General features: G+C 45.7%; 1 protein-coding gene across 1 annotated transcript in view; it reads right to left on the minus strand.

Annotated features, from left to right (window-relative positions):
• The window catches only part of LOC119405490 (MAM and LDL-receptor class A domain-containing protein 2), a 79,673-nt gene extending 55,509 nt beyond the window's left edge, over positions 1 to 24,164 (minus strand). The window contains exons 1-10 of the mRNA XM_037672327.2: positions 23,999 to 24,164; positions 20,060 to 20,197; positions 15,955 to 16,232; positions 13,454 to 13,535; positions 11,653 to 11,808; positions 10,482 to 10,679; positions 9,375 to 9,469; positions 4,769 to 4,862; positions 3,029 to 3,184; positions 367 to 505 (exon numbers count right to left, since the gene is read on the minus strand). Coding sequence (XP_037528255.1) covers positions 367 to 505; positions 3,029 to 3,184; positions 4,769 to 4,862; positions 9,375 to 9,469; positions 10,482 to 10,679; positions 11,653 to 11,808; positions 13,454 to 13,535; positions 15,955 to 16,232; positions 20,060 to 20,197; positions 23,999 to 24,062 — 1,400 coding nt within the window. The 5' untranslated portion in view covers positions 24,063 to 24,164. The remainder of the gene's footprint in view (positions 1 to 366; positions 506 to 3,028; positions 3,185 to 4,768; positions 4,863 to 9,374; positions 9,470 to 10,481; positions 10,680 to 11,652; positions 11,809 to 13,453; positions 13,536 to 15,954; positions 16,233 to 20,059; positions 20,198 to 23,998) is intronic.
• Positions 24,165 to 24,921: the final 757 nt, after the last annotated feature.

Below are 24,921 nucleotides of genomic sequence, written 5' to 3' on the forward strand. Positions count from 1 at the left end.
GCCTAATTGTCTGTCGGGTTCATTCTGTTATTGTCTAACAAAGAAACGAGTCCCTCGAAAAAATCCCCCTTCTTTCGTACTTAGTACACCGACGTGGTACGAGCTGCGTCCAGTGGCCTGTTGTAAGCGCAATGACAGTATATTTTTACTGAGCTAAAATGACAGGGATAATCAATTGTTTTACTCACAAGACAAGTAAAAGCAGATACCGTTCTTTGTGGCCAACACTTTCGTGGTTGTTACCTTCATTAAGAGCAGATGACAATGACGCACGTAGCGGCGACGTGAATGAGGCACATTGACCGAAGGAGGTTTAGAAAATAAGGACAAATGTAAAAGCTTGACGACGAACAAAACTATGCGAACCTTCCAGGCTGGTTGAAGACAGCGAAGTGCCAAAATGTGAGGCAGGCACCTCCCACCCAGCTGGCGTCCCACGTGGAACTCGTAAGAACTGCCTTCACCACGGACTTGAGATCCTTATTTTCAGCGTACACGAAGCCTCCTGCAATACATTAAGAGACCGCGTTTTTTTTTTCTTTTAAGAATAGCAAGCGACATCGCATAATAGAGGACTCCAGATAAATCTCGGCGCCTGCATACGATTCGAATACAGGCCAATTACGCGGTACTTTTAAGCTCGATCTGGCCCCACTGGTGAGTAAATATGGATGACATAAATAAAACAATTACTCACTTGCTCGAGACTAGCAGTAAGTGCCAAGTATTTTTTCGAATATTATGTGGATCGGGCCACACCAAGTAAAGGCAAAAAAAAAAAAGGTGACTATTAAATGCTATAACAATAGGCAAGAAGGAACAAGATACTGAACAAATCAATAATAATACAGTTGTCACAATGTCAACACTAAAAGCGGAGCTGTAAGCAGAGACGTAATTAGTAACGTAGTGGCCGGATAGACCTTAGTTCGCCATCAGTCTCATGAATAAAAAGGAAAGGCAGCGATGTCAATACAAGTGTGTCCACTGAGCTCTACTTTGCTCCCAGTAAAGCGGAATGGGGTTAGAAGACGGCAACAGAAAAGATGAACGCGCACCGGCGCATATAATAAGGTACGTACATGCTCTATAGGATATCAAAGTTCGCTTGAAGGTGTGAAAATTGTTCATTCAGTACAAACGCAGGGGTCGATTATCCCTGCTGCCCCCCCCCCCCCCACATCGAACAGCCCGAGAGCACTTGTTTTTTGGAAAGCGGTGTGCCAACTCCCCGTGCGTGATAACCCCTTGCAAAGAGCACTGCTGATTCTATATAGGTGGCATATACACCGCGCACGCGCTGCCGAACAAGTCAAAGCGGCAGCGCAATTGGCGCTTCCTAGAGCGCATCATCCGCGCATCTCGCTCACTGGAGCCGCGAACATCATCGGTCGCTTGCTAACAGCAGATAAATAAATACTCTCTAATAGACTGACTGACTGAATAACATTACTTGGTCCTGAGGACGCGATGGCCCCCTAGTGGGCCTCGTCTGCTGGACGCGCCAACGACGGGACCGGGAGTTGAAACTCGACGGCCAGGTCGTGAGCAATCTGGACGGCCCGAAGTTGGTCGTCCTCGTGGGGACTTGTGAGGAGTGTGTCCCAGTCCTTTTCTGTTGTTGGAGACCCGTTGTCCGCGCGCAACTCGGTGCATTGCCACAGCATGTGTTGTAAATTACATCGCAGTATGTCGCATCGGGGGCATCCCTGCCTTAGTTCGCTTATGAATCTTGCATAAACTGCCGGTGAGGGATATGCTCCTGTCTGTTGGAGACGGAAGGATAAGTGCTTGTGGTCGTTTTAGTCGAGGGTGAGGTAACGGAAACTTTCGCCGTTCGAAACGATAGTGCTGACAGATTTCATTACAGGTCTGGAGTGGGTTCCGGAGCCATTTCTCGCCCTTGGGCCGTGGGCCGCCCTCTCTCGTGACGCGGCGAGTAGTCTTGCGCCTGTGAGTGGGCAAGCTCGTTGGCGTTTGGGACGAGGGGTTGGGCGTCGGAGCCCATATGGCCCGGGAACCAAATTAAGTGCTTGGTGTCAGTCCACGCGGCACGCGAGAGCACGCTGGCATTCATAAGTTCGCGTTTCGCTGTGCCGCGCGAAAGAACCGCGCTCAATATTGTAACAACGTTTGAAACGCGTGTTCCATAAACTTTTTTTTCTTTTGGAAATACAGGTGCATTATGAAAAATTTGCCCCTGTTTCCGCCGGTCTAAGGTATTGTAATTTAATTTAACGTGCAGGTGTTGGCAGTGGTTGTCTAGCTCCTGTCGCCGACGGCCATGACACTGGCAGTGTGATGACGATGTCAAAAATAGCGCACCGCCAACAGCAAAACCATGTGTCGAAAAAAAACTACCGCTTCTGTCAGCCAAACCTGCCATCGCGGACATGAGACAGATGCGCATACGATCCGTTGTGCGTAAACGTATCAACACAGATCCGGTAAGGGTGACGGCCGAAGCGGCTATTGGTATGACGTACGCAATAAAGCATATCCTCCAGTGGCTGCGTGACCCGTGCAAGCTTCCATCCTTCGTATTGCTCAAGGCTAATAACATTGAGCTATGCGAAGCAACGGAAAGCGAGACGCGCAAACCTACGTAACTTGTAGCACAAGTTCATGAGTAACAGAAGAAGCATGGCTCGAACAATGATGCTGCTCCGCCGGGGTTAGCAAAAAAATTAAGGAGGGGCTTGGGGTGGGGCGGTTAAGCCACCTTTATTATGCATGTTCGTCCGTGTGTTTGTATGTATGCATGTGTATATACACATGCAAAATAAAAATATTGAGGAGTGGGAGGGTAATCAAACCCTCTCCTTCCCCACCCTCCCCTGACTACGCCACCACTCTCCGGTTGTATGGAATGCGTTGAGCGAACAGCCAACCACACCGTTCCGGCGCTCTAGACACATACGTGCTCGCGGCTGTACAGAAGCATAAATTGAACAACACGTTACCGCGACATCGCACTGAGAGGCATATGGAAAAATATATGATAGGCGAGAGTGCCAACGCTTCGTACCATCAGATGTGCCGCGGGTGTGGTCTCGGTCGGGAAAGTGCGGCTCTCCCCAGCGGAGGTTGCTCAATCGCCATTGGCCAGTAGCGCCCGAAGGCTCCGGCGAATCCGTCCAGTTGCAGAGGTGACCGCCGTCGAAGTTGCAACCGATTTTCTTCCCTGCGTTGAGAGTAGTTCGCGTTTGTTGCTGGCAGCGCATCTCAACACTGCCAGTCAGCCACTCTGTTCTCGTAAATAATTTTTTTTTTCATAAAACCATTAAGTTTTCTTACTATAAAATCTTTTCATATATATCAGCTACCACAAACTCCGATGGCACAAAGTTGCTAAGCGCGAGAAAATATCGGGATAAAATAGAAAAAAAAAGGGCACCGCTTGGCGCGGCTGTGGCCGCGCAGTATACATACTTGATAACTAATCACCTTCTTCGTTTAAAACTCGTGGCGCAAAGCAACGTTTGTGCCTCTTGGTGTACTGTAGGTGCACTGGATGCTATTCATACAGACTAAAGCTGCTTGCAAGGATCCTTAATTATTTTGTGTGCAGCAGTATCAAAACGTTGGTGGGGACCTAGGAATAGTTAAGGTGCTGTAACAGACGCTAGATCTGGAGGCCAATTTAGCGATCGAAATAAAAGACTAGCCCGTGTTGGCTGCGTCAAGGTAGCTTTGAATACCGAAAATAATTTTAAGATTAATACTTAACTGTATTATAGGCATATGTATATGGATTGTCTTCAGTTCACTAACCTTACTTAAAACGATATATGCATGGGTGACCTGCACCGCTGCTTTACATGCTGCTTGATGGACAAACAATACTTGGGGAGGTGACAGGCGGAGAACGCACAATTGCCCAAACTTCAATAACTAATTCATTATTTGCGCTTGTAGGGCTTGTACTTATGCTAGAAAAGAATTGTCAGCCACCTGTTCCCTAGCACGAAGCAACCCATACACGGTTCTGCAGTTGACGCTGTCTCTGAAAAACTCGTGCGGCTTTTCTTTGTACCATCGCGCTGCAAAGCGGGTAAATAGTTATGCTCACTTTCATGAAACTTTCTCCATCTTGCCGGCTTCCGCAGAAATGGTAGACTGGGAACTTCTGAATATCCTTTTCTGCATTTTGTTCAATTTTTCTAGATGGCTTACTTGTTCTCGATGATATTCATTCCTAAATGTTTCACTCAGTGCCATCAACTTTTCCAAGGCGGGAATGTTCGTGCACGAATATGCTCCTGAATCGTCCAGTCCGTCGAGCACTGAACGCCACTTTGAAAGCAATTGAGGCGGAATTGATAACAGTATTAGCGTGTTGAATTGCGCTGGCTTCATGGGCGTCCGGAGGGGGGTGCAAGGGGGGGGGGGGCAGCTGCTCTCCCTTGGAATTTCGAATAACATTTTGCTATGCAGTTGCGATAAGCTACACAGCTTGATTAGCACAGTCAGGTCCTGGCCTTCAGGTTTGCCATTCAATTTCGCGCGTTACAAACTACTGACTAATCTTGCCTGTCATGTCACGGCAGTTAAAGAAAGGCTGCCAGTGCTGAATGCCCCCCCCCCCCCCGTGCATATGCACCCCCCCTGCAAAAAGTTCTGCGGACGCCCTTGGCTGGCTTGTGCATTACTAAAAATAGACGAGTACATTATTGAACGAAGACGAGCTCGGATTAGTGATTGAAGCGAAGGAACCGATAACAAGTTAAACGGCTGAACGCGCACAAGCTGCCGCTGATGGTCTAACCTTTCTGGTCGCCGCATGCATAAACCTCGATGTCGTCCAATGCACAGTACCACGAGGTGTTCCATGTACGTTCGACGTAGCAGCGGAAGTGAAGCTGCAATTGAAAACAGATATGATTCGCTTAGTCGTTCGTATACACCCCGAACAAGTAATTCGACAGCGGGAAACATGTGCGCGCATGTGCTAGACCCACTAGGCAGCACCGTGCGACCTGGAAAAAAAAATCGAGACACCACATGACCCCCACCCTTAAAGTGATAGATATTCGTAAACTTATGGTCAACGTATTACATATTGCCTGAGGCACTGCAGTCATTGGCGAAATTGTGTAAGTTTAGATCGCAGAAAAATGTGATTTTCAAGAAAACATTGAAAATAGCGTTGCAGTTACACATATACGTGGTATGCAAAAGCACATACGCGTTACCACAGTGCAAACGACCAACTGATAGTGTTACCTTTTGATATGCCCTTTGTTTGACGGCACATTTTGTACATATTGTACAGACCACTGATGTAAACGGCACTAGTGATCGATACAAGATATGTACAATACGTTTCTGTGAGGAAGTATATAGTATCCCAAGTGATACCTTACATATAAAGAATTATTCGTGCAGTTATGTTCGTTAGCTATAGAATGTCCTCAATCAGCCATTTAATGTATGATATGAAATCGTTAAGGCATTTCAACAGCTGTACGTAGATCCTCGACATGCGTTCTGTCAAACGCGAGATGGTCGTGAGATGGTCGCTGAAATAGAGTCCCTCGGAGAAAATGATGTATTTCGCTTATGATGACGTCATAGGCGAAAAGAGTTTGCGCTAAACGACGCGGGCAAAGAAGTTACAGAACACGCGAAGCGCTTTTTGCGTGCTGTATATCATCTCCCTTTGTGTTAATCACCAAGCCAAAAAAAAAAAAAAACTAGGAGGATGCTTGAGCTTCGCCTTCAAGAGTAGAACGCGATAGCGTAATCGGGCCCCGTGCGCATCGCCTTCTCAATTGTTAGCCTTGCTTCGCTTCTCGGTGCATGCCTCAACCGTGCCGAAAGGAAACGAACATCTGTGCGCGTAACATTGGCCGTTTCAAACTATCCTAGAATTGCAACAAGAATTGCAAGACTATAGTCGGATACAACTTTAGAAGGCAGCGGCATTAACTTCTCAAAAGCGGATGAACACAAGCCTACACCAATGGGCGCGCACTCGGGACTGACGTCATGAGCGGGACGGCCGGTGGCTCCGCCTTCGGAGAACTTCGGTGCGTGCATGAGCGCGACTATTTCTTTAGTCGCGTAGGCGATCGGCAGCCGCGCTTCGATCGTCTGGGCGGGGCCTCTCCTGCCTTCTTAAGTTGTATCCGACTATAGAGTGCAACAAAGCTTTTGCTTTAAACATGAATATCCTAGAATGCCTAGTACAAGTACAGTTTCGCAGCCGCGCTTCGGTCGTCTGGGCGGGGCCTCTCCTGCCTTCTTAAGTTGTATCCGACTATAGAGTAAACAAAGCTTTTGCTTTAAACATGAATATCCTAGAATGCCTAGTACAAGTACAGTTTCGCAGCCGCGCTTCGATCGTCTGGGCGGGGCCTCTCCTGCCTTCTTAAGTTGTATCCGACTATAGAGTGCAACAAAGCTTTTGCTTTAAACATGAATATCCTAGAATGCCTAGTGCAAGTACAGTTTCGCAGCCGCGCTTCGGTCGTCTGGGCGGGGCCTCTCCTGCCTTCTTAAGTTGTATCCGACTATAGAGTGCAACAAAGCTTTTGCTTTAAACATGAATATCCTAGAATGCCTAGTACAAGTACAGTTTCGCAGCCGCGCTTCGGTCGTCTGGGCGGGGCCTCTCCTGCCTTCTTAAGTTGTATCCGACTATAGAGTGCAACAAAGCTTTTGCTTTAAACATGAATATCCTAGAATGCCTAGTACAAGTACAGTTTCGCAGCCGCGCTTCGGTCGTCTGGGCGGGGCCTCTCCTGCCTTCTTAAGTTGTATCCGACTATAGAGTGCAACAAAGCTTTTGCTTTAAACATGAATATCCTAGAATGCCTAGTACAAGTACAGTTTCGCAGCCGCGCTTCGGTCGTCTGGGCGGGGCCTCTCCTGCCTTCTTAAGTTGTATCCGACTATAGAGTGCAACAAAGCTTTTGCTTTAAACATGAATATCCTAGAATGCCTAGTACAAGTACAGTTTCGCAGCCGCGCTTCGGTCGTCTGGGCGGGGCCTCTCCTGCCTTCTTAAGTTGTATCCGACTATAGAGTGCAACAAAGCTTTTGCTTTAAACATGAATATCCTAGAATGCCTAGTACAAGTACAGTTTCGCAGCCGCGCTTCGATCGTCTGGGCGGGGCCTCTCCTGCCTTCTTAAGTTGTATCCGACTATAGAGTGCAACAAAGCTTTTGCTTTAAACATGAATATCCTAGAATGCCTAGTACAAGTACAGTTTCGCAGCCGCGCTTCGGTCGTCTGGGCGGGGCCTCTCCTGCCTTCTTAAGTTGTATCCGACTATAGAGTGCAACAAAGCTTTTGCTTTAAACATGAATATCCTAGAATGCCTAGTACAAGTACAGTTTCGCAGCCGCGCTTCGGTCGTCTGGGCGGGGCCTCTCCTGCCTTCTTAAGTTGTATCCGACTATAGAGTGCAACAAAGCTTTTGCTTTAAACATGAATATCCTAGAATGCCTAGTACAAGTACAGTTTCGCAGCCGCGCTTCGGTCGTCTGGGCGGGGCCTCTCCTGCCTTCTTAAGTTGTATCCGACTATAGAGTGCAACAAAGCTTTTGCTTTAAACATGAATATCCTAGAATGCCTAGTACAAGTACAGTTTCGCAGCCGCGCTTCGGTCGTCTGGGCGGGGCCTCTCCTGCCTTCTTAAGTTGTATCCGACTATAGAGTGCAACAAAGCTTTTGCTTTAAACATGAATATCCTAGAATGCCTAGTACAAGTACAGTTTCGCAGCCGCGCTTCGGTCGTCTGGGCGGGGCCTCTCCTGCCTTCTTAAGTTGTATCCGACTATAGAGTGCAACAAAGCTTTTGCTTTAAACATGAATATCCTAGAATGCCTAGTACAAGTACAGTTTCGCAGCCGCGCTTCGGTCGTCTGGGCGGGGCCTCTCCTGCCTTCTTAAGTTGTATCCGACTATAGAGTGCAACAAAGCTTTTGCTTTAAACATGAATATCCTAGAATGCCTAGTACAAGTACAGTTTCGCAGCCGCGCTTCGGTCGTCTGGGCGGGGCCTCTCCTGCCTTCTCAAGTTGTATCCGACTATAGAGTGCAACAAAGCTTTTGCTTTAAACATGAATATCCTAGAATGCCTAGTACAAGTACAGTTTCGCAGTGCCCACTACGCTATAATTCTTGCTCTTGCGAATCAGCGAAGGGCCCACTACACGTCCTTGAGACAACACGCGAACCTACGCACCTGCTCACATTGTTGATGCTTTTGCTGCTGATGATGATTAAATACGTCTGAGCGCTTTGTAATTGGTGGGCCTTTAAAACACCCATTCATTGCGCAGTTTTACGGATATTTTATGGAATTCACATGCGTTATGGAGACTCCTCCCACTACAAGACATTCATATAGTGTTTTTTTTTTTTTTCGAGGCTGTTTCAAGCAATGGCGTGGCTCTGTGGCAGAACATCTGCTTGCCACGCAGAAGGCCTGGGTTTCATTGTCACTCGAACCAAAGATTTTTCTTATTTATTTTATTTGCATCTTTCTCGATTTTTTTGGTCGCGTACAACGCTGATTTTTCGTTCACCACCAACGACGCCGACACCGGAATTTCTGCGAAATGTTTCGCGGTGTCATAAAGAAAACGGCTAAATTGCTGCCTTGACGTTGAAGACATTTGTGGGTTTCCCGACGTTTATCAAACCATTCAAGGTTAATAAAAGTGCATCCGCAGCTCAGCACAACAGCACTTTTATATTGCAATCCAGTCATAACGCAGCCGCCGTGGCTGGGAGCTGTATATCCGACCTCGTGCTTAGGCACAACGAACGCGACATCCCCTTAAAAACAGCGGCTACTATCACAGTAACGACGTAGCAGTTGCAAACACTAATAAAATAAAATAAAATAAACATTCAATAAATGAAAGAAGAACCCCAGGACGTATAAGCGTATACGGACATATTGTTCGAAACACACACACACGCACACCACAGGAGAGACAACGTGACATAGGAGAACAGTCGAATCTTAGAGTGTCCGTACAAAGAAAGTATACAGTGTTCTCGAATGAGTTAGCACAGTATAGCTTATCTCGCGAACAATTAAATCAAGATTCATGCGCTGGGTTTTATATACACGCCTACCGATCACTTTTTCCTATTTATCTGTTACGCGCGGTTAGAATTCGCATATAGTTAGCTTAATTTGTTCAGTGTCTGTTTAAACTGCTTAGTAAGGATCTGTATCATACAGATTCGTACTCGTCCAGGAACAGACACTGGATATGATAAACAGGAGTAGTGTGTAAATGTACACAAATATCCCTTCCTGGTACCGGTGTGATACTGAACTTTCAGTTTAAAGGTCGAAAGGAACGCAATATAACGTACGCGTATTGTGAAGCCGCGCTCGACGCTCACCTCATGAGTTTGCGAAGTCACGAAGCCCACCTCAGCTGGCCTCCAGGCTCCGCTTATGCGAGAAATGTAGTCGACACCCCAGAGCCATCTCATGTCTGCAGCGACCACAAATTCAAGGTATAGTATAGATATGTCACTGAAACACGCAACAAAATGAACGACACACACGACATCCCCAACACGATCCTTTCTTACCATACCTCTGCCTTACAAAGAAGTTTCGAGAATGCGCCTCTTACAAAATAGTTTGGGCACCAAAGTAAACGAATTTTTGTCGTGGTAACCTGGGTCATTCACTGGGAGCGACTAGCATGATTAAAGGCTTCTGATGCATGTTTTTAGTGGTCCAACTGTAAATAAATAAATAAAGGGACCGTGCCTTAAAGGGGTACTTAAATACTTTTTGAACATGGCAAAAAACGCACCCGATCTGTAGACAATGCTTCCTCGAAGCGCACAATATAGAAGATAACCCTTACCCCTAGAACAACGTCCCCGGGGCACGCTTTTATACTATACTCGCCGACAACTTTTCTTGGCACTGAAGGGAAAGCTACGGGGGCGGAGCGTCTGCACATGTACTGCTACGCGAAGTAGTCGTGTTTGGCGCGCGTCTCGTAACACCGTGGAATGTGATGGCTAGCGTTGCACTTCGACGCAAACGCTGCTTAGCGTCTAAGGTACGGGTAAAAGGCGCGACCTTTTCAAGCACGCAAAAATGCAAAGTGTGGACAACGCGTAAAGTAAAAGAAATACAAATATCTCGCTTGTGTGCGCTGCGTTCTGTCACAAAAAGCTACATGTAGAAAATGAAGGAGCATTTTATATATCTCACGCAGAAAATACGGACGCAATTGTGGGACTACATTCATTAGCGGTAGGATACGTGCATTGTGGCTCTGTAGCCTTCGCTTCAATGCCAAGAAAAGTTGTCCGCGAGTATAGACATTTTCCAGCCACATTACTCTCTTCGAAACGCCAATAGCGTCGGTCCAGCTGCCGTGCTACTCTAATTTTGAGGCGTCGAAACGCTATACTGGCGTCCGAACACCAGAACGGACACATCATGTCGCATAGCCCGAAGCAGTAACGTGCGTGTACACTCACCAGTATCTTGCCCGTCGCTTGCCAATGCGGAGCCCTCGCTCAGTAAAAGCTCGAGTCCATTGGGTAGATTTGTTGGTGGGACAAAGTAGAAGAACCTGATGCATCGACTGCGTTCTTCTGCAGGTGCGCTGAGCATCGGGGAAGTGAGTATTCCCGAGCCTACGGTGTTGGCCGGCACCAGCAGGCTGACGTAGCCACCTGCGGAAAGGCCGGTATAAAAAAAGGGAGACAAATGAAAAACAAGAGCGGTGAGAATCGTGCGACACTGGGACTTCCACGCTATAGAAAGAAACCTGCGACATTGGTCGCCGCAGCGGCTAAGAGGCTATTCGGTAGCGCATCTAGGTAAGAGGACGCAGGTTGTTTCCCAGCCACGGCCGTGACATTTTGATGGAAGCCAAATGCAACAAAAACAACAAAAAAGAACGCCCGTGTACACATAGTTTTAAGTAATTAGTCCGAAGTTCCCCATCGCAGCGTGCCTCATAATCACATCTAGGTATTGGCCCTCAATATCTCAGAATTTTACATATTTAAGATAACTTCGACATTGATTAAATATATAATGTATTTGTGCAAGTGGCATTATGACCCTTCCAACAGCGCGTAAAAATCAGCTTATTTTTAACACCGGTTCTCGCTTTCTAAGCGCTTTCTGCAGTGTGTACAAAAACACGCAAACATCGATGGTTGAATACGTCAGAACACGCTATAATAATTTCTGCTCTTAACGTGCCAAAACCACGATCTATGTGGTTATGAAGCACGCCGTAGTTGGGGACTCCGCAGTAATTTTGACCACATGGGATTCTGTGCACCTAAACGGGTGTTCTTATATCTCGCCACCATCGAAACGCGGTCGCCGAGGCAGGGAAGCAAACTCGCCTCATCAGGCAGTTTTAGAATAGCGTACGCAAAGCTTTGCGCTAGCGTTTGTCTCCACTGCGCATGCGTCGTACGCTAACCTCTTGCGGGTCCCCGTTAAGTGACGGAAATAGCGGGCGACCGCAAGAACCGCTAACTTAGCTTACGCTATTCTAAGACTGCCTATAGACTCTTAGCAGCGGGTCACCTTGCATGCTTAAGCTGCCACGGTGGGTCGTCGAAACACGGAAACGTATGAAACATACAGCCACGGCCATTATAGATTAACGCTCTGCCGTGCACGTACCCAGTATCGTGTCGGTGGTGTGGTCCAGAGCCACAGCCTTGTTCCTGCTCACCGAACGACCCGGTGGAATTCTCGTCCATTTGTTACCGTTGCTGTCCAGTGCGCTCTCGTAGCCACATACAGATCGGTCGAACGAACACGATCCGTCGAGAGAGTCTGCAAAAACAAATTTAAGGAAACAGAAGACGTCAAAGGAGGTAGTATTTACCTTTATTTAACAGGCCTGCGCAATCATCTGGGTACATATAAGCATATTTGAAAATATTAAAAAGGAAACTGAAAAAAACTAATTCTGCAGATCCCCTTCATTATGGGAGTCGATGTCACGCGGAGCAGTAGGTGATCAGTGGCCTATGCCGAATTTTTTCCCCCTGCTTTGAGTCAAGCGTTGCGTGTTCTATCGACTTCTTTGTGCATCTTGAGTAGTTTTGGATTTTTTGGGCGGGCCCGGGCAGGAGGGGGGGGGGGGGCTCCTGGTTCTCCTGTTCCTCCCCGGCTGCGCGATTGATCGCGGGCTTACCAGGCACATCAACTACACTGACGCCCAGAGGGTATCCTATGGTCCGACGGGACGTCGGTACTCGCCTTAGAGCACACATGTCAGTTTTATCGAAAAGAACTGCACGCTACGGTGCGATGATGTGCACACCGTAAGAAGCGGTTTTTGCCGTGTTCCTACGGGTTGAGCAATGGTTGACTATAGCTTGGCGAGTCATAGGAGTTAATATGTAATGTTTATTATATTGTTACAAACGCCGATAGCGCACACTGCAACAGCAGTTGATGTTGCCCCGATATGACACCATTATATGGTCTTTTTCGTAAGTAGTTTAAAACACTGGCGTAGTTCTGCGGATGAATACTTGACTGCCGCGCAGAATGCCTGGGTTCGATTGCGTCTCTAACTGTGAATTTCAATCTTTCTGTCCCTCGAATATTTCCCTCATCAACAACGTTGCCGACGCCTGCTCCGCTTTATCTGCGACTCAAGCTCTATAACGCAATTGCGTAAAGATTTTTGAAACTGTGTTATCGCGGTTCCTGGGTTGATACAAACTATGAATCACCAGTGGCTCATACCGGCATTCCATGGGCCATGGTATACGGGTATCTGCCAGAGTGCCACACGTTACTGAAGGAAAGGGTTTCATGACGTACGCGACAAGTATCTCACGCTATTCATGAAAAGACCTGCTCACCATATTCGTCAAACCCTCTTACCTAACCATAGATAGATAGATAGATAGATAGATAGATAGATAGATAGATAGATAGATAGATAGATAGATAGATAGATAGATAGATAGATAGATAGATAGATAGATAGATAGATAGATAGATAGATAGATAGATAGATAGATAGATAGATAGATAGATAGATAGATAGATAGATAGATAGATAGATAGATAGATAGATAGATAGAAACGGCCAAAGTGCCTTTGGTTCGCTAAGAATTGCTTGGCTGAATGCTGGTACCAAAAAATGACGATGAAAATAATGCGCACTTTCGCGTGTTCATCGTGAACGGCTAAACCGGTTGTGGGGCGCACCTGTAAATCTACCGCACGAACCGGCAATGGTAGTTTCGTTTATAAAAACCGCGTTATAATAAGTTCGCGTGCAAAAGTCGCGTTCGAAGAATTGAAGCTATCGTCACGTCATAACTCTACATGCAGTTAAACACACGCATGACTTAATCGCACTCAGCGTCCGCACATCGGCGGCACAATGTAAGTCCGAATACTTCAACCGCAAAATGGACCCGTTGCGCGCTTCAAAACGAGCGTAGTTTTCATTCACCTTCGGGGCACGAGCCGGGCGTCACACTCAAGTCATCGACACCGACGGATCCATTGGTGAAGTGCCAAGTTCGTATCTCTATCTGCATACAAAAATGGACAGATTAAACATATTACTACATTCAATGCATTCTAAGATAACAACGGCGCGCCGCTTTATCTGGTGACAAAAGCCGATGCAACCATTTTTCACGTCATGTTCCTGAAATGCCTAGACTGGTTCTAAAAAAACAAAAAAAAATTTGACACAACGAAAGTAGGAACCTTAACTCTTTCGTTGCCATGGTAAAATTGGCCACATTTTGATTGCTTTAGTAATTATTTTTTGTTATGAATAATATTATTGATACAGTGCAATATCAAATATCAATTTAAAGCTAAGTAATTTTACTTTTCAATGGTATTACTTTACAAAACTAATATTAGGGTATAATATGCAAGAATATTTATGAAACACAACATTTATTGAATACTGAATAGGACATATTTAATGTAGTGTGCCCATAATAAAAGGAAAAAAATAAAAATTATGTGAAATATGCAAAATGTTTACTTAGCAGTTTTCTACACTAGAGGAAAATTTCAATGATCTAGCTTAAAAGTCGTGTGAGTTACCAATTTCTCTTGTCTGCCGAGTGAAAACTGCATTATTCAGTGACCCATACTTCGACCTTACTTTATTATTCGATCAGGTTACACGGTTACCTTTTTCTCCTCCACAAAATTTATAAACACAGTAATACAATAGATATAATTAAGAACACGAATAAATTTGCTATTGAGCCATAAACATTTTAGCAAATTACGCTAAATAGGAGCACAGCAAAAAATTCAAATAACGAAAGGTAGCACTGAACACGGCACCAAAACATCTTAAAGTATAGCTTCACCGACCGCAAAAAAAAATATTCTAAACGTGTAAGCTACTAAAACGTCTTCGCATTACTATGTTTGACGCTATCGAAATAGGTAGAATCACGTCTGAAAATTTTAAGACGTAAAAAATTTTTTTTTGTAAGGTTGGCGCCACTGGGCAAAACAGGCTTTACAAGTGGCATTTGTTTGGTGGTCAGGTTTCTTGTCCTCGTAGCACTTTTTGTATCTTCCCCGCTTCGTCAATCGGTAGGACTTGTTCTGAATGTAGTTGTTTTGGGGAGGCGTAGTCGTGGAAGCTCGACGATGCCCAAATAGATCAGCAGGCAAATGAAATTCCCCATCTCTGCATCCGTGACCATTTCCCAAGAATCGTCATCCTAGGCATAAGACTGCTGCAACACGATTTGCAACCACGCATGCTCATTTTTGTTAACACAAATTCTGTTTATTGCTTAAAATACCAGAGAGCTGAGGTAGTTGGTAAGTATTCATGTTAAAGAGACAGGGCGCACAAACACGGACACGAGAGAGAAGTCAAGACTTCTCTCTTGTGTCCGTGTTTGCACGCCTTGTCTCTTTAACCTGTTTATTGCTTCCGCTGTGAAAAAGATGCCCAAAATGCCGGTTTTCCTTGTGACGCACGTCGCTTCACTGCGCAACACTACTCTGAGGTCACGGCCGGGTACCCTTTTTTGGTTGAACATTACTCCCTGCGGGCTGAAGGTGATGTCACGAAATCTTCACCATATACTGTTGAGACACTACAAATAGAAGATATAATAGTGCCAACATCCTCACATTTCAATCGATATAAAAAATCGATGTGCCAGAAAGCAAAACGTACTGATCAACACCTGACTACGATGCCGGCTCGTTCTACGGTTTTTTATCACTCGCACTATATTTCCATGATTTTACATCACAGTCACTTCTGCTAGAAACAGCAGAAAAATCGCTTGCGGACGCAACAGAATCGTCCAAAGAACATTTCCGAGAGGGTCGCGCTACCCGGTAGTCTGCCATCTTCGCGAACAAACCAAGCGAACCGCTATCTTTAGGTCGCTGTTAAAAATCGCCGCCGATCGAGGAAAAAAAAAACGAACTATGCAGGAAACGGTAGATGAGATTAAGAAGTTTGTAGGTGTAACGTGGCAGCAGAAAGCACAGGACCGGGTTGATTGGCGGAACATGGGACAGGCCTTTGCCCTGCAGTGGGCGTAGACAGGCTGATGACGATGCAGGAAACGAAACATTAGCGTTTACAGAATGTGCTAGATGGCGCAATAAGTTGATAGCAGCGCCCGTATTTTTAAATTCTCGCTGGGCGCGTTCGGGTCACCGGTGACCCACGTTCTATATGCGCGGTAACGAAAGAGTTAGGGACTGACAGCCACATTAGAGCGGAGCGCAAAACGCAATTTTTCTCCTTTTCCAGGATGTCGTTAGCGCAAATTTACTACTGTAACATGTTCCCAACAAAAATATCTACGAGTCTCGCATGTATTTCTATAGGGAGAGCATTAATGTCGTCAAGGCACGACAGGCCCTTCCTCAACCTTCTTTCTCAGTCGGCGCAGCCGCTGCGGACTGGTGGTGCGCGCACACAACCCCGGCGTGTTCTCTCACCTGCATGTTACCGCGACGGTCTTCGTGATAGAGCACATTGTGCCAGAGATCCGGATGGAATGAATGTGCCCGGTAGAAGACGCGCTCCTTCTCGGCTTCGTCCACAAACCAGTCGGCTTCCAGCTGGCGCGAGGCCATTTCGACGCGTGGCAGTCTAAGGCCGGACACGTGCACCCAAGCCGAGAAGCAAAAGGGCCCCGCGGTCGACAGCTCCAGCTGGGCTACTGACTCGTGCCAGGAGTTCTTGGAGAACTGAGCTCGGCTGTACCAGCCGTCACCTGCGCCAATGGAAGGGCATCACGCTCTGTAATACGGAACAAGTTGAGGTGGAAGAATGGGAAGAACTTTCTCCCCGAGAAGGGGTACCGTTTTTTGTACGTAAGTAATGTTGATATGTGCGTCGCCTTCACTGATACTAGTGTGTCCAGCATCAGGAATCGCATGATTTGTCGGGTAGAACAGATTTGCGTCAGAACGATATTCTCAAAGCGGACCCGCTGTGCGCCCACACAACGTAGATAAATGTTCATTAAAGGTAAAGAATTTCTCGCATTGCATGTTCAGTCAGAACAGCTGTGCTATTGCGCTATGTGGCGCAAAAAGTGTGGGCTAAGCAAGTGCATCATGACGTCCCTGTGGTCTATGGTACGGTTGTTAATTTATTTACTTTTAATTTCAAAGAGGACTGCCTTATGGTGCAATTAGGTAAACATGCGTATGCAGCCATGGACATTTTGCAGCCGCACAATCGAATCTCGATCAGCTGTGATCAATGCTTTTTGATACGCCACGCAGAGCACAGTACTTGAAAACATTAGCACAGCGCAGTGTAATCGCAAAAGCGCCCACTTCAGTTTGGTTTTTCTCTTCCGTGTTGATACCGCGCAGGATATGCAGGGTGTTATATATATATATATATATATATATATATATATATATATATTTATTTATTTTTATTTTTTTTAATGAAAATCCTATCACAGCCAGGCTCTTATCGTTTTCGCACATGGACTTTATGTAGAAACGGAAATACTTTTCCGCAGCTAAAATGACGTTGACGCGACTAATTAACAAAAAAAATTATTTACCTTTTTCATTTTTGACTTGAGTGCCGTTGTTTATATTAGAAAGTTGTAGTGCATGATAATTTATGGCATACGCAGTTTTTTAGAAATCACAGAAGTTGCACGTAGTTCGAGATATTCGTCATCAAACTTCAAGGTCGAAATCGAAACTGATCGCACCCGGCGCGCACGAAGCGCGACCGCTCTGTATCATCAGACCGGAACTACCCGTGGCAGGGAAGTGACGAAGTTTGAATCAAGGCGCGCCGAAGCAGAATATGGAAAAACTATTTCGCCTGTCTGCAAGAAAACGAAGCGCCGTAGTGGCTGCCCCTTAATTTAATGCAGTGGCGTAGGCAGGAAATTTTTTTTTTTTTTTGGGGGGGGGGGCACCTCCTTGATCCGACATTGGGTCCGGGCAGAGAAGTGGGGTCGAGTGTCATTTTGTCCTGTGTATCGCATGGGGAAAAAAATTTCGGGGGAGGGGGGGGGGACACCGGCCCGGTGTGCACCCCCCCCCCCCTGGATACGTCCCTTAGTTTTATGCCTCCCAGACAAAGAAAAGATTGATATTGCGGCTTTCTTGTGCACAGCTCGAAAGAAACAGATAAGCACGAAACACTACAGGCAAGGTGACGCGCTGGCGCAAGTAAGATGACTTGTAGCTTTAAAAGATACGGCCGCGGCGCGCCTTCATTCAAATTTCGTCACTTCCTTGTCACGGGTAGTTCTGATCTGACGTTACAGAACGGTCGCGCTTCGTGCGTTCCGGGCGCGATCACCTACGATTTCGCCCTTGAAATTCGATGAAGAATATCTCGAACTATACGTGAACCTTTGTGATTTCTAAAAAATGATTATGCCATAAATTGGCACGCACTACAACTTTGTGGTATAAATACCTGCCCTCAGGTCAATAATTAAAAAGTTAATTAACGAGTTTTGGTTAATCAGTCGCAACAGTGTTATTTCAGCCGCGGGAAAAAAATATTTTCACCCTCGACGTGGAGTTTGTGTGCGAAAACGACAGGAGCCTTACTGTCATAGGATTCTTATAGAAAATCGGTATTGTCTAAAAAAAAGAAAACACCCTGCATATGAAGCAAGTTAATTGATGTAGCAGCCTCAGTAAGAGAAATACGAATCCTGGGGTGAGTTTTGACAAACACTGGCATCACCTTCGCGAACACTATTGTTCATCAACCGAGATATTGAAGGGGCGGAACGGCTGCTGTGGAATGTCGGGAAATGGTGCTCGACTGCTGACCCGAAGGCCGCGGAAAGGTCTTGCGTCATTGCCGACATCGTAATTAGTTGCGTCATGAGTCAGAAAATAGGCGAACAATCAAGCAGTTCTTCCTGATATATGCAATTATAGCGTGCATACCTTATCTCTAACCCATCGACTGCCTATCCGCTTGTCCCCGCGGTCGTAAAGTGATGAAAATCACGCATCCCAATACCACATGCAGCCACAAACGTGGAAACATAGACCTTTCGTTTGCCTTCATCGGTATTTTCTTCGTATTGAAAGAAAATAAAATTATTGAGAATTCTGTCGTGACTGCATTCACATTCACGATGCCGCTCATGAAGCGATATCTGCAATGTGATTTTGTTTATGAATGCGACATTATTGCTTCGTAAACAGCGGATAAAGAGCGGCTCAGAGATTATGTAATACATAACGTATCGGCATAATCGCTCCTCGGACCAACAAAGCGTTTCACGCGCACGAACGCTTCGAATGGGCAGGCTTCGCTCTATCGCGACAGTGAAAATATTAGCAGGCACGGTTGGTAATAGGAACAATAATAATGAACTTTTCTTACGAATAAAAAGCGTCGTGATTTCGGCCTTATGTTCTGAATCACGTAAGGAAAATCTATGCACTCTGCACTCTGAACTATATAACGACACACTGCATTCGCACTGTAGAATGCTAAGGAAAATAGAAGAAAATAAAAGCCTTTTTTCCTGTTTGCTTTTCCAACACCAGCACACACAAAATAACACATAGGACCCCCATATTCGCGGAAAGCTCCAATCGGGCATATGTCTGGTTAACCTCGCTGCCTTCTCTCTTCCTTCCTTCCTTCCTTCCTTCCTTCCTTCCTTCCTTCCTTCCTTCCTTCCTTCCTTCCTTCCTTCCTTCCTTCCTTCCTCCCTCCCTCCCTCCCTCCCTTCCTTCCTTCCTTCCTTCCTTCCTTCCTTCCTTCCTACGTTGTAGAGCTGTTCACAGGCACAAATTTCAGCCGATGCTTACCTATGCTGGACACAATATTAATTACCGAAGGCGGCCTGTCAATCGCAACGAGCGCTTTCGAACGAAAACCTTGTGAATTGAAACTCAGGTCACACGCAATGAAGATAAGAAAGCTGCTGTGTTCGTGATGAGCAAGCGTGATGAGCGAAGCGTTCGTGATGAACCTTCATGTGCGGTTATCTATGAAGCGACGTGTCATCGCGTGTACCACGGATACAGCTTCATAGGAAATGCGTGCTTGTGAACGTTGTGTTATGAAGTGAACTATATAGCCAGTGAGATGTCCATTGTCATGTTATTTTATTTATTTGTGTCAGTTTGCCATTTTATTTCTTTACTTGTTTATTTATTTCAAGGTAACCATTCCTCCCCCCCCACCCATCCCCCCCCCTTTTTTTTTCTGCAGGACACAGAAATAGAATACCCGAGGTCCTATATACCACAATCTCTCCACAGCAATCAAGTTCGGAACAGAACAGAAGCCGATATTGCTTCCTCGCAGGCCCGTAGCCAGGGGGATGGGCGGAGCCCCCCCCCCCCCTTGAAATTTTTATGATACATGGTGTTTTACCGAAAATAATTGATGAAAATAGGTGTTTTTCTCAAATAGTCAAGGCTTTCAGCAAGTGCCCCCCCCCCCCCCCGAGAAAAATTCCTGGCTACGGGCCTGCTTCCTCGTATACGATTCTGGCGGCAGCAGGCAGTGGGGCACTTTTGGCAATCACAAGCACGAACAGGGTGAACAAAAACAATCGCAACAGCCGCACAGACTGACCACCTCCGGTCGTGTGATCGACGGCGGGTCCCTCGTCCACCAGCTTCGCCCGCACGGGCACGAAGCAGTCGCCGCCCTTGCAGTTCGAATAAAAATCGCAGACACCATGCTCGAAGTCGCATTCAACATCGTCAGCGTCTGCATGGAGGCAATTAAGTCACAAATAGCACAAGAAAAGTGGAAGAATTCCCAATAAAATGAAAAGCAACAGGGCCACGCGGCATCTCTCAAATAAATATCGTTGCATGGGGCTCCAAGGACGCACTGTTTCCCTTGAACGTACCTGTTTAATATTAGCGGTAATGGTGTGCAGTGAATAAATATCCATTCTTATCGGTTTTATTCCGCGCACTTCAATGCTTCTTTATATTTTCTACAGATTTTTAAGACATTTCCCATATGTCCTCACTCTCATCGAAGGCTTTGTGCAATGCCGCTCTTTTCCAGCGAGAGTATGGTGAGGGTTTATGGTTATGTTTTTTTTTCTTTTATTATATCTGTGTCCCGTTTCTCCTTCGTCTTGCTAGTTTACGCTTTGTTGCTACACTTTATAGCTAATTATTTGATTTGCTAGTTGCTGATATTTGTACGTGTTGTATTTTTTTGTTCTGCATATGTAATATTCATGTAACATTGCAACGCCGGAGTGGGCTTTGTTTTGTTCCTGCACTATTCTATAGATAAAATAAATTAACTAAAATTATCACGAAGTCCAAAAATGCATAATTTTATTCCAGACAACGCTTTTAAAAATCACCTGCGACAAATAGTACAATGCTGATGGATCCTTGTGCTGGGTTAATTGAATACATCACTTGCGCTGGAAATTTAAACGCGTAAATAATTAATTTTCGCTAATTAACTTTATATTTAATTCTCTTACAGTACATATCGTAATTTATCAGTTATAAGCGGCAAGTTTACGCAATGCGTTCGCTATAACTAATTTTCAGAGTGACACCAATTTCTACATAATCATTCCCAAATTGCTGAGCGATATACATGGGCGGTCTAGCTGCTTTTGTGCTTCCATGCACGAAGCACAGGCCTGGCATATTGGTCAGGGACCTGTTGCAGTGATAATAATTAGACCTTTCGTAACGGTGTTTCGTAAAATTATTGATTACATGCGGCTTGATGACATGAAAAATGATCGCCATTTTTTTCCCCGATGGAAGGCCCAGCATGCTACCATGCAACAATGAAAAAGAAAATCAGAATCTGGACAGGTTTTCTGTTTCACTTTTATAAAGTGCTCTCTTGCATTTCTGCGATTGCGGCGTATAAGCACAAAGATGCGTGACACAGCGTCTGAGTACGGCAGATGCACACGAAGAAGGTGTGCAAAAACCCATCCCGCTCTCGAGAACAGACGCGGCAGCGAAAGTTCGCGTACTTGCGAATGAATCCATAAGATCCTAATGAAACACGATATGTTTGCAGCACACGTACACGTCTTCACCGACTGGACCCACCTCTTCGATTTGTCCAGCCATCGTGTACTTTCTCGACCCTAGATAACCACGCTTTGTCGACTGTGACTTGGTGGCATTATATTCCTCATCGCGATGGGATACAGCGCTGCTTGCAATTACCGCTGCAACTAGGAAACCTGAACATGCTCTCTGCCACTGTGCTCGCTGCAGCGCCCGCAGGTCGCCGACAGCGGCAGCGCTCACCCACGCTGATGACGAGCCGCTTTCGGAGTAAACAGTCCTGTAGTCGTCGCAACGGAAAGCCGTCAAGGCATTGCTGATTTTTTTTTTTTTTACATGATAGTGGCCTATTGGACTCCAGTCCCTAACTTCCTTTTTTTTCACGCACCTGGTGTTTTTCTACGCTCTTCTGTCTGACTTTCTTTCCCTTTCCCCCTAGTGTGGGGTAGCAAACCAGATGTTTAAATTCTGGTTATCCTCCCTGCCTTTCCCTCATCTCTCTCTGTCTCTCTGACTATGGCGCCACACACACAGCGAAACAAGCGTTTCTATTTTGCTTTCTCCCAACCGGCGTTAAACTCCTATCCGACAGCACGCCTTGATGAAAACAGTTGGTCATTTCACCGATTCACTATAGCCACGAGCATGGTGATTACGAGGCCGAAGTGAGTGCATCTGAGTGCGTTTTCCCATGGCTTCGGTGCCCGTGCTTTGAAGAGCACATATCAAGAGGATCCGTGTGGCGAGATTTTATTGAACAATGGAGCAATCATGTGAAATAAATGAATGTGCACTATCTCAAAGCTTTTCTTTTTTGTGTTCTCATCCCTGCGAAAGCGAAAAACACGCAACGCCCTATATACTTTGATTTACGCGTACATTAGGAACTCGGTGCAGTCAAAATTTATTCGCAGTTATCCACTACGCTGTCAAGCGTAGCCTACAGGTGCTTCTTCGAGACAAAACAAGATTGAGAGTGTTCTTCCGCAACCCTTGCAGGCAAGTTGTCGTACTGTGTTCGCACGCGTCACTTCGCTAACGTGACGGCAACTCGAGAAGAATTACAATAGTCACCTTAACATTAACAATACAATAGAAGAGCGTGGGGAGTTTGAGAAACCATGAGCGTCCGATTCTTAACCATTAATTTAATTTCTGGCAGCATGTTCCGCTAGTTCGTATAGAGTCTGAAGGCGTGTAAATACGGACGCAGGACAGCCACGCAACACACCCGTTTGTGTTGTCTGCTTCTCTGCTCTAGTTTCCGTGTCTGCAAGCCTTACCTTCTTTCACAATCAATGATTTCCACAAATTGTTTTCTAGCTGGCACAAATAAAGAGGTTCAGTATATATGAGAAAAAAATCAGGACCTAATATGTGCTTACTTATAAAATAATTTATCACGTGCAACTAAAGTTTTCCTAAAATCTAGAAATCACAACTCTACATGGACAGTTTTATCAAGAGCAGAGCCAAGGAAATGGACGAGTGGAAACCACTGTGTGACTGTTGAGAGCTATTTTTTGAATCCGTGCTGAAGGGAGATCAATATGCTATGCTGCTCTAGAAGATAACACATACATGTCGCCCCTCTACGTTTATTTAATTTAGTCAGTAGTTTAAAGCAGGAAGCAGGTCCCGCATTTTTAGAATTAAAACGACGCACGCAGACTTCCAGCTGGATGAAATATAAGAAGTTTTATTCGATACCTGGAAAATAACAAGGAACTTGGCCAGTGGTCTAGCATATATCTGAAGAAGAATATTTGGTATGTCATCGGGTCCAAATGAGCATCTAAGTTTTAGTCTTAGCATGCACGTTAACCAATTTCTCATGGAAAACAATGTTCAATATCCCGGAGGGATGATTGAATGCAAGTTGCTGATGGACTTGAAGACACTGTAGTGTGATTGTTGAATCGTTAAGCAACGGATTTGTGGTTGGTTACCGAGGTCGTATAATCGTTCTCTTGCGTTCCGCAGTGAAGTTTCAAAATCTGTTGGGAGCGTTCCCAGAATGAAATTTGGAAGTTTTGTGCTATGGTATCATTCCTTTTCGTTTCCAATTGATTGTGAAAGAGCTGCACAAATGATACCGAAACGGCTAGTTGCGGATTCTTTTTTTTTTTTTTTTTTGGTCGGTAAAACCAAAGTAGGTGCCTTGTCGATATTCAACTTTTAATGAAAGTAGGATGATCTAGAAGAGGCGATCAGCCAATGAAAAGGGGAACTTACGAACGAAAAGACTTGCGAATTTGGTCTATGAAAAAAAAGAAACGATACTTAGGCTAGTATAAGAGAAAAGGCGGGCAATATTTGCTATATAGACTAATGAATGAAACCCACTATGAAAAGTACATAGAACGTAGCACGTACCAAATCAAACTCCACTCTATGCAAGTATGAAAGTGTACGCGTTGTCTTCCTCAACCCAGTCATCGCTTGCGTGCACGAAAACTGCGGTGAGCAAGTATAAAAATAAAAATCACGAATGCTACTTTACCAACAAAGATGTGGACGCAGCAGATGAGCCCAAAGATCCACAGGAGCAAAGAGCAGCGTACCATTTTAGGCCGCTCAGTGTCAAACTGCTCACTGAGCGAAGCAGCCGCCGAGGTGCAATGGATGTTCTCTCTAACCAGCCTGCAATATTTCTGCGCCGCCCGAAGCGCTATATTGAATTTACAGTTTCTCCGAGCCAACTACAGGAAATGACTCGATCGATTATTGTCCGTCTTATCTCGAGCATGCAACGCGTCGGTACAAAGGCACAACAACTATTCCGCAATAGCATATCTGCTGTGAACGCGAAACTAAATAATGACACACGCACGGATATTGCAGTTTGGGCCCAGATAAGATCCCCCGGCACAAAAGAGAAATCCGCGCCCAATATGCGGTCATGCCGCAGCCGTACTGACTGGGGTCAATGTACAAGGTACAAGCTTATACCGGATTGGTGTCCTTGCTAAATTGAGATCTGTGCCCACGTACACACACACACACACACACACACACACACACACACACACACACACACACACACACACACACACACACACACACACACACACACACACACACACACACACACACACACACACACACACACACACACACACACACACACACACACACACACACACACACACACACACACACCACATGCGCGCACACACACGCGCGCGCTTTAAGTCCAAAGGTGAGAGAAAAGCTTACTTGGCTTCCCATTTGGCGAGACAGTTGGGGACAATACATATTTCGGTGGAAAACGGCTTCCCAGTTTCCAAGTTCCCGCAGTTTCATCAGGACGACTTGCGCGCGCGCGCTTAGTAATGTTCGAATGCCAGTTGCCCAGTGCCATGAAAATGCCCTTATAAAAACCTCGTGTTCTAACAGACAAGCTAGTGCGAACAAGCTGACTTT

Source organism: Rhipicephalus sanguineus, chromosome 1 (genome assembly GCF_013339695.2).
Source record: "Rhipicephalus sanguineus isolate Rsan-2018 chromosome 1, BIME_Rsan_1.4, whole genome shotgun sequence".
NCBI lineage: Eukaryota > Metazoa > Arthropoda > Arachnida > Ixodida > Ixodidae > Rhipicephalus > Rhipicephalus sanguineus.